The sequence below is a fragment of the Priapulus caudatus genome, unplaced genomic scaffold (assembly GCF_000485595.1).
Source record: "Priapulus caudatus unplaced genomic scaffold, Priapulus_caudatus-5.0.1 Scaffold1913, whole genome shotgun sequence".
NCBI classification, from domain to species: domain Eukaryota; kingdom Metazoa; phylum Priapulida; class Priapulimorpha; order Priapulimorphida; family Priapulidae; genus Priapulus; species Priapulus caudatus.
In genome coordinates this window covers 26,653-35,829 of record NW_014578974.1, presented here as the reverse complement: position 1 = coordinate 35,829, position 9,177 = coordinate 26,653, and the positions used below count along the sequence as shown (strand labels likewise).

General features: G+C 50.9%; 1 protein-coding gene across 1 annotated transcript in view; it reads right to left on the bottom strand.

Annotated features, from left to right (window-relative positions):
- The window catches only part of LOC106817895 (double C2-like domain-containing protein beta), a 13,372-nt gene that overhangs the window by 3,834 nt on the left and 361 nt on the right, over nucleotides 1–9,177 (bottom strand). The window contains 9 exon segments of the mRNA XM_014822605.1: nucleotides 878–987; nucleotides 1,752–1,848; nucleotides 2,090–2,180; nucleotides 3,478–3,555; nucleotides 3,557–3,633; nucleotides 5,173–5,296; nucleotides 5,418–5,602; nucleotides 7,749–7,828; nucleotides 8,880–9,047. Coding sequence (XP_014678091.1) covers nucleotides 878–987; nucleotides 1,752–1,848; nucleotides 2,090–2,180; nucleotides 3,478–3,555; nucleotides 3,557–3,633; nucleotides 5,173–5,296; nucleotides 5,418–5,590 — 750 coding nt within the window. The 5' untranslated portion in view covers nucleotides 5,591–5,602; nucleotides 7,749–7,828; nucleotides 8,880–9,047.

The window sequence follows — 9,177 nt, the reverse complement described above, 5'->3', positions numbered from 1 at the left end:
TTAATATCTGTCACTATACCTTGTTAACACCTGTCACCATGCCTCGTTAATATCTGTCACTATACCTCGGTAATATCTGTCACTATACCTCGTTAATATCTGTCACTATACCTTGTTAACACCTGTCACCATGCCTCGTTAATATCTGTCACTATACCTCATTAACACCTGTCACTATACCTTGTTAACACCCGACAATGCCTACTTAATATCTGTTGCAATACCTCGTTGATACCTGTCCCCACACCTCATCCCACACCTGTAGGTAATTAAAGAGTTGCCTCCGAGTTGCCTACAATGACACAGACGTTCTAGGTCTCCTGCAAACAACTAACGCGAGGGATGTCGCCACGGCGATGAGCGTTGCCATGGACGCCGATCTCGCGAGCGCTTCTCTCCGTGTGAACCGAGACACGACCCCCACACACACACTCCCTCCCCCAGGCGGTCTCCCTCCCCCAGGCGGTCTTCCTCCCAAAGAGATCTAGTTTCCCCCCCGCGCTTCCCTCCGCGAGCTAGGAAAGAGGATCCCATTGCAACGGTGCGGCGGCCGAAGAGAAACGCCCGTGGACGAGTGGACACGAGGGGACGCCAACATCTGGGGTCGCTACGCTGCACCCGGAGAGAGGCACCCAAGGGAACGAGCTGACACCAGGAGGCGCTAACATCAAGGGATCGCGGCACCGCACCCAAAGATAGGCGCCCAACGGGACGAGCGATCGCCAGGGGGCGCCAACATCAAGGGATCGCGGCACCACAGCCGGAGAGAGGCACCCAAGGGGACGAGCGGAGGCTAGGGGGCGCTGGCATCGGGGGGGTCGCGGCGTCGACGTCGGCGGCGGCGGCGGCGGCGGAGTTAGGTTTCGCTGACTAGCACCTCATCGGAGAGCGTGTGCCATCGCTCCTGCCGTCGGTCCGGGTTCTTCAGCGTTTCAAACCAGTGCTTCAATCGCTCGCCCTTGGAGTTGATGCCCAGTTGCAGGCCGCCTGTAACACGGGGCAGCACAACGACAGTCAGGCGGCACTTAGACACGACTATACAGTAACGTTCGTCGTAATGGCAGTCAGGGTGCCATGTAACCATGATGTCGCACGAATAGAAAGGATATCATTCATCAATGCCTTATCAAATCACTAATCGATCACTCATTAATCACTTCTTGATCATTCGTCAATCACTTAATTATCAATCACTCATCGATCATTAATCAATCTCTTTCCAATCACTTTCCAATCACTCATCGATCACTAATCAATCACTGCTCGATCATTCAGCAATCACTCATCGAACCAGTGCTTCAATCGCTCGCCCTTGCAGGCCGCCTGTAACACGGGGCAGCACAACGACAGTTAAGCTGGGTTTACACTACCAACTTTATGTTGGAAAATCGGCGAGTTGGACCAACTTCGCAATTCTGCAACACCGAGTTGGCGAAAATAGAACATGTTCTAATCTCCCAACTAGTTGCTATCAACCAGTTGCTCGCGCGACTTCTGCGTTTACACTGCCGATTGTCGGTTATATAGTTCGGAAATTGGTCCAAATCGCCAACATAAAGTCAATAGTGTAAACCCCAGCTTTAGGCGGTACTTACACACGACCCATACAGTAACTTCCATTGTAATGGCGGTCAGGGTGCCACCTAACCACGATTTCAAGCGAGTAGAAAGCCTCGCTCATCAATCATTCATTTATCACTTATCAATCACTGCTCAATCATTCATTTATCACTTAGTATAAGGTAGTATACCGATGTAGTCATTCTGGCGTCCGATGTCCTTGTCCCAGACCGTCACCTCCAGAGTCTTCTTGGCGAGATCGTTCAGCTTGCAGTCATAGAAAAACTCCTGCGAGAAACAAGAGAGCATCAGCACGCCTCGATGCATTACGTAACCGCGGCAACACGGGGGGGTGGCGACAGAAGATCTGTGTTTTGTAGAGATCATCCTGACCTCCCTTACGCACGCGCACGTGCACACACGCACATGCACGCACGCACGTGTACAAACGCACGCACGCACTCACGCACGCACAACCGCACGCACACACACACGCACACACACATGCACATGCACGCACGACACATACCTCGTTGAACTCTGGGTTTGAGCGGGCGTTTTTCTTTGCAAGTAAAAACTGTCTTGTGTTTGAGCTCTTCTTCTCATCCGGCTTCAGGTACCTGCGAATACAGCGACAAAGCAGCTCTAATTACAACACGTCAGCTTAATATACGAGCCTACAACCAACCCTACACACTTACAATACTGTAATATACGAGCCTACAACCAACCCTACACACTTACAATACTGCCTTAATATACGAGCCTACAACCCTACACACTTACAAGGCTGCCTTAATATACGAGCCTACAACCCTACACACTTACAAGGCTGCCTTAATATACGAGCCTACAACCCTACACACTTACAAGGCTGCCTTAATATACGAGCCTACAACCCTTACGCCACTGACAAGGCTGGCCTTAATATACGAGCCTACACCCTACACACTTACTATGCCTTAATATACGAGCCTACACAGTCACGCTACAAAGGCTGCCTTAATACACGAGCTACAAACCCTACACACTTACAGGCTGCCTTAATATACGAGCCTACAACCCTACACACTTACAAGGCTGCATGCCTTAATACACGAGCCTACAACCAACCCTACACACTTACAATACTGCCTTAATACACGAGCCTACAACCAACCCTACACACTTACAATACTGCCTTAATACACGAGCCTACAACCCTACACACTTACAAGGCTGCCTTAATATACGAGCCTACAAACCCTACACACTTACAATACTGCCTTTAATTACGAGCCTACAAACCCTTGACACACTTACAAGGCTGCGCCTTAATATACGAGCCTAAACCCTACACACTTACGAAGGCTGCTTAATACACGAGCTACAAACCAACCCTACACACTACAATATGCCCTTAATATACGAGCTACAACCCTACACACTTACATACTGCCTTATATACGAGCTACAACCCACACACTTACAAGGTGCCTTAATATACGAGCCTACAACCTACACACTTACAGGTTGCCTTATACACGAGCCTACAAAGTCCACGCTTACAAGGCCGCCAATTTTAAAGACATAATTTACATGCACTGATTCTGGGGACACGTAACGTCAGCTTGCACTCCATATAGGTGATGCCATTACACTTTACAGCTAGACGCACGTTCTTCTGCCTACATTTCTCTTCTCTCTCTCTCTCTCTCTCTCTCTCTCTTCTCTCTCTTCTCTTCTCTCTCTCTCCCTACTCTCTCTCTGCCTCTCTCTCTCTCTCTCATCTCTCATCTCTCTCTCTCTTCTTGTCTCCTCTCTCTCTCTCTCTCTCTCGCTCTCTCTCTCTCTCTCTCAGTCTCTCTCTCTCACACACATAACCACGTTAACCATTCTCTCCCCCACCCCCTCTCCCTCTCTCTTTATGACACTTACACCTTGACGTAAGGGTCTGAGTAGCCGTTGGAGTCCATCGCTGCTAGCTGGGCGCACCTCACGATGCCCACTGTGAGCCCTGCTTCTGTTCGAGTATCGGAGAGCGATGAGAATCTTCCCACGGCCCTGCTGGAGCAGCTCATCGTCCTTCTCCAGCTGCCCAGAGAGAGGAGATTAATTAGTAATTAATTAATGTAAAATTATTTACATAAAAAATTTAAAAAATTTAAATAAAAATTAAATTAATTCATAAAAAACTACAATTACTCATATACAAAATTATAAATATTATGATTAAAAATTAATTAAAGGGGGAAAGAGGTAACTGCTGCCCACGAGCTGCTGCTCGAATATCCGTCCGCGCCACTCTGCGTTAATCGACATTAGGGTTAACTAGAAAAGGGGCAGTTGTCGCACTACATGTGATCCCGTGTTCTCCTCAAGATGTGTAACGTATACGAAGTTGATCCCGCGTAGTCAATTAGGGGGCGATGTTATAGAGCGCGGAAAGAATATCCGATGAAGCCGTCAAGGAAAGGTCAAATAAGGTCGCAGTGACCTGGTTTTCGGTACGCTGCTCACCTTCTCCCCAAGAATGTGTAAGTATACCAGTTTGGTAGCGCTAGGTGATTAAGGGGCTCGAGTTAGAGAGCGGAGGAAGATAGGATCGGTCAAGTAAAGGTCAAATAAGGTCGCAGTGACCTGGTTCTTGGTACGGCTGCTCTCCTTCTCCCAAGATGTGTAAGTATACGCAAGTTTTGTAGCGCTAGGTAAATTAGGTGGAGTTATAGAGCAGAAGGGAATTGTCTGGTGCGGCCGGCGGGCGGCGGCGGCTGGGGAGACATGAAAGCATAGTATTCCCGCCGACTTCGTCGCGGGGGATACAATTAACATTTGCCAAAAGTTTCCAGAATATAGGCAGATATGGATGTACGAAGAGTGAAACTAACTATGAACTTTCCGCGGCGGAAAAAATGAACGGATGAAAGATGAAGTGGAGATGTCTTTTTTTGTCATTTATTCGCGTCGGTATTTCCCTGTAATGCCGGTGTAACCTTCACTGAAGGCAACCCCACTAGGGCAGGTAATCCCCTGGTAAACCTGTGGCTACTAATATCCTGAAATATTTAGCCTTACACCGCTGCAAATCCGTTTAGCCGGAAAACCGAAAACTTCGACAGGAAAATCCGGATTATCGACTGCTGCCGATGCGGAGGAAATGTAACGTGTTCTTTCTCGCGTGTGATCTGCTGAATGCGTCAGGCTTGCACTGGTGTTTGGATTGTGTGTACGCGCGTGTATGCGTGCGTGTGTGCGTGTGCGTGCGCGTGAGTACGTGCATGTGTGCGTGCGTTCGTGCGTACGTACATCGGTTTTGTGAGTGCATCCATGTATGCGTGCGTACGTGCGTGCGTACATGCGTGTGTGTGCACGCGCATGCATGCATGTGCGTGCATGTTCGTGCGTGCGTGCGTGTGTGCGTGCATGCGCGCGTGCATGTTCGTACGTGCGTGCGTGTGTGCGTGCATGCGCGCGTGCATGTTCGTATGTGCGTGTGTGCGTGCGTGCGTGCGTGCGTGCATGTGCGTGCGTGCATGTGTTCGTGCGTGCGCGCGTGCATGTTCGTGCGTGCGTGCGTGTGTGCGTGCGCGCGTGCATGTTCGTGCGTGCGTGCGTGTGTGCACGGTGACTCACAGGTAACTGCTTCTCCAGGTAGACGTTGAATGTTTTCGTCTGCTGCGGCTTGAGACGCTTCAGTGGCACGCGCGTCTCACCGATGAAGTCATGTGTGAACGTGTCCTCATCCAGCACCGTGATCCTACAATTCAATCAATAATTGATCAATAACTGATCAATATCGGATCAATTACTGACCCCGCGACCTCCCTGCGACCTTCCACCTGCAACCCCATGACCTCGCAACCCCCGCGCGCGCTTACCGCAGCGTCTTGCGATAGACGTTGTCCTCCATGATGCCATAGTACGTCAGCGTCTCGTTGTACTCCGGGTTCAGTGTCTTGTGCACGGTCTTCGTGCGAAGCTTGGTGGCCTTGCTCGCTCCCGGCAGCAGATGCAGCTTCACGTAGGGGTCCGAGAGTCCGTTAGAATCCATCGCTCGCAGGCCCTGCAACACACGATACAGTCAGAGAGGTGGTGAGGGGAGAGGGTGAGGGGGTTAGGTGACAGCTTAACGTAGGGGTCCGACAGGCTGTTAGAATCCATCGCTCGCAGACCCTAATATAGAATAAACAATAAGAACACACACACACGCGCGCGCACGCACGCACGCACGCACGCACGCACGCACGCACGCACACTGCACAGCGCTAAGCTGTCAAATTACAGAGACAAGAATTGTATTTCGGATAGATTCACCTTCTGCCCGTCCGCGCGGAAGCTGCCGGTTGCCACGGCAACGACCAGCGGGAGTTTCGAGCTCTCCCACCAGGGCAGCGTCGGCGCGCCTCGCGTGTTGCCACGGCGACGGGCAGCTGCGCGAACGCGATGCGAGCGCGGGGAAACGCCGGGACGCTAAGTGCTCCACGGAGAGAGAAGCAAGTGAAGCGCACGTGAGCGAGTGCGACAGCAGACGATAATGGTCGCCGCGGCGACGGGAGCGGGGAGCAGTCGCTGCAGGTGCAGCAGCGATAACAGCAGTCAATGCTACAGCAGCAGCAGTAGCAGTAGCAGTAGCAGTAGCAGTAGCAGTAGCAGTAGCAGTAGCAGTAGTGGTAGCAGTAGCAGTAGCAGTAGCAGTAGCAGTAGCGGTAGTAGTAGTAGTAGCAGCAGCAGTAGCAGTAGCAGCAGCAGCAGTAGTAGTAGCAGCAACAGTAGCAGTAGCAGCAGCAGCAGTAGCAGCAGCAGCAGCAGCAGCAGTAGCAGCAGCAGCAGTAGCAGTAGCAGTAGTAGTAGCAGCAGCAGCAGTAGTAGGGTAGTTTCCAGGAGATGTTTCATAGTCGGGTCCTCCCCGCAGTCACATTCGATTGGGCCATCCATGTATCCCCATTACTGCATGAGTGCCCTGCATCAACCAACCCCCGTAGGACCAGGGGGCCACACGTCCCCGCCTTCTAATCCATCTACCACACTACACTACTACTCCTAGTGCAATGCAAATTACATGAGCTTTCTTTCATATAGATATACATTACATGTGTGTTATTACATATATATATATATATATATAAAGTTGTTCAGCCGAATTAGTTCGTACTCGCATAACTAAAGAACTCCGCAGCCTAAAGAAAAACTAAGAATATTTTCAGAATCAGCACGTGTGGGAGGTGGTTCTGGCTAAGCAAAAATTTAAAAAAGTTAAAAAGTTAAAAATTCATAAAAATTTATAAAAATCTATTCATCAATAGATGGCGGTGCGTACAGATTAACATCACGTACGTGTGAATCCATAGGGTATGGCCACTGATAACTAGTTAGTATAATAGAGATCAGTGGGTATGGCCTAATCGCTAGAACATCTGTCTCCTACACCGGGATTCCGGGTTCGAGTCCCAGCTGGGAAACTTATTTTCCCCTTTTTTCCTTTTTTCCCTTTACCTACCTCTTTAGTATGTATTATTTTTAATTTTTATTTTTTATATTTAATGTCTTTTATCTTTTGATTTCTTATTATTTTTACTGTTTGGGATGGGATGGGATGGCATGGGATGGCATGGAATGGCATGGGATGACATGGGATGGCATGGGATGGCATGGCATGGGATGAGATGAGATGGGATGGGATGGGATATGGGATGGGATAAGATGCGGTGCGGTGCGATTGGATGGGATGGCATGGAATGGAATGGATGGATGCATGCATGGATAGATGCATGGATAGATAGATAGTTATATTTTTTGGGGTACTTTCCTTTCAACCAAGCGGTCACCAACTGAGTAGCGCCACTGATTTCCCCGGGCAACGCCGGGTATCCCGCTAGTATATATATATATTACATAGGGGGGCCACAAAAACCGAAAACTGAAAGTTTTTTCGTGGATGTCGTCTGCATGCACACCAAAGCTCGCGTTTGGGTGTGATCGAATTTTTAAATGTTGATCACAGGAGATGGTATTTGAGGCTCTTTTGAGTACATGTACAGCCTTCATTCTGACTAGGACAATTCTCTTTTTAGTAAAACAATTCTTATATTTTTATTTTTTATTTTTACTTTTGGATCAACAGGGGGGGCATGGCCCCCTTTGGCCCCCCCCTAACTATGCCACTGGTAGTAGTGGTAACAGTAGTTAGCTGCAGTAGTGTAGTAACTTACCTTGCATTTGTGCACGGTGCAGTGCAGCGCATTGTTGACTGCGTCATACAGCAACGAGAACTCGATGGTGCCGAGCGACGCTTAAAAACACAAGAACGTGCGTGCGTTAGCCCCGCTAGCACGGAGAGTGGCGCCATCGTGTGGCGATGCTTGGCATGATGTGTAGTCCATTATAATTACAAGTAGTTTAAGTTTATTGCCCTTATATAACCGTCACTAATCTATTCAATCACTAGTTTATTACATCACTTTGACTAACGCAGCACTGGCACAGAACAGCAGCAACTGCGTCACTGACAGCGCCCCCTACATAGCTAACAGCGCCCCCTACATTGCTAACAGCGCCATCTACATCGCTGACAGCGCCCCCTGTATCGCTAACAGCGCCCCCTACATAGCTGACAGCGCCCCCTACATAGCTAACAGTGCACCCTACATTGCTAACAGCGCCCCCTACATTGCTAACAGCGCCATCTACATCGCTGACAGCGCCCCCTGCATCGCTGACAGCGCCCCCTGCATCGCTGACAGCACCCCCTGCATCGCTGACAGCGCCCCCTGCATCGCTGACAGCGCCTCCTACATAGCTGACAGCGCCCCCTGCATCGCTAACAGCGCCCCCTACATTGCTAACAGCGCCCCCTACATTGCTAACAGCGCCACCTGCATCGCTAACAGCGCCCCCTACATTGCTGACAGCGCTCCCTACATAGCTAACAGCGCCCCCTACATCGCTGACAGCGCCCCCTGCATCGCTGACAGTGCCCCCTACATCGCTGACAGCGCCCCCTACATCGCTGACAGCACCCCCTATCGCTGACAGCACCCCCTGCATCGCTGACAGTGCCCCCTACATCGCTGACAGCGCCCCCTACATCGCTGACAGCACCCCCTGCATCGCTGACAGCGCCCCCTACATAGCTAACAGCGCCCTCTACATCTCTGACAGCGCCCCCTACATTGCTGACAGTGCCCCTACATAGCTAACAGTGCACCCTACATTGCTAACAGCGCCCCCTACATTGCTGACAGCCCCCTACATCGCTGACAGCGCCCCCTGCATCACTGAGAGCGCCCCCTACATTGCTGACAGCGCCCCCTGCATCGCTGACAGCGCCCTCTAGCACCTACTTCCTTCGTCGGGTGAGCTGGGGACGTCGTCGTCGTCGTCTTCGACCTTGAACTTGCTGACGAGGTTGTCGATGTCCTCCTCGTCCGCGCCGGAGGCTGCGGCCGCTGGGTGGGTGCCGCCGCGGTCCGTCACGTCCTCCTTCCGCACCGAGTTCTCCCTGCTCAGCGCTGGAGAGGAGGGGGAGGAGGGGGAGAGGGGGAGAGGGGTGACATGTTAGTTATGGTAGCGGTCATATCGTTGTGTAATGTGACACACACATGCGTGCGCACGCACGCACGCACGCACGCACGCACGCAC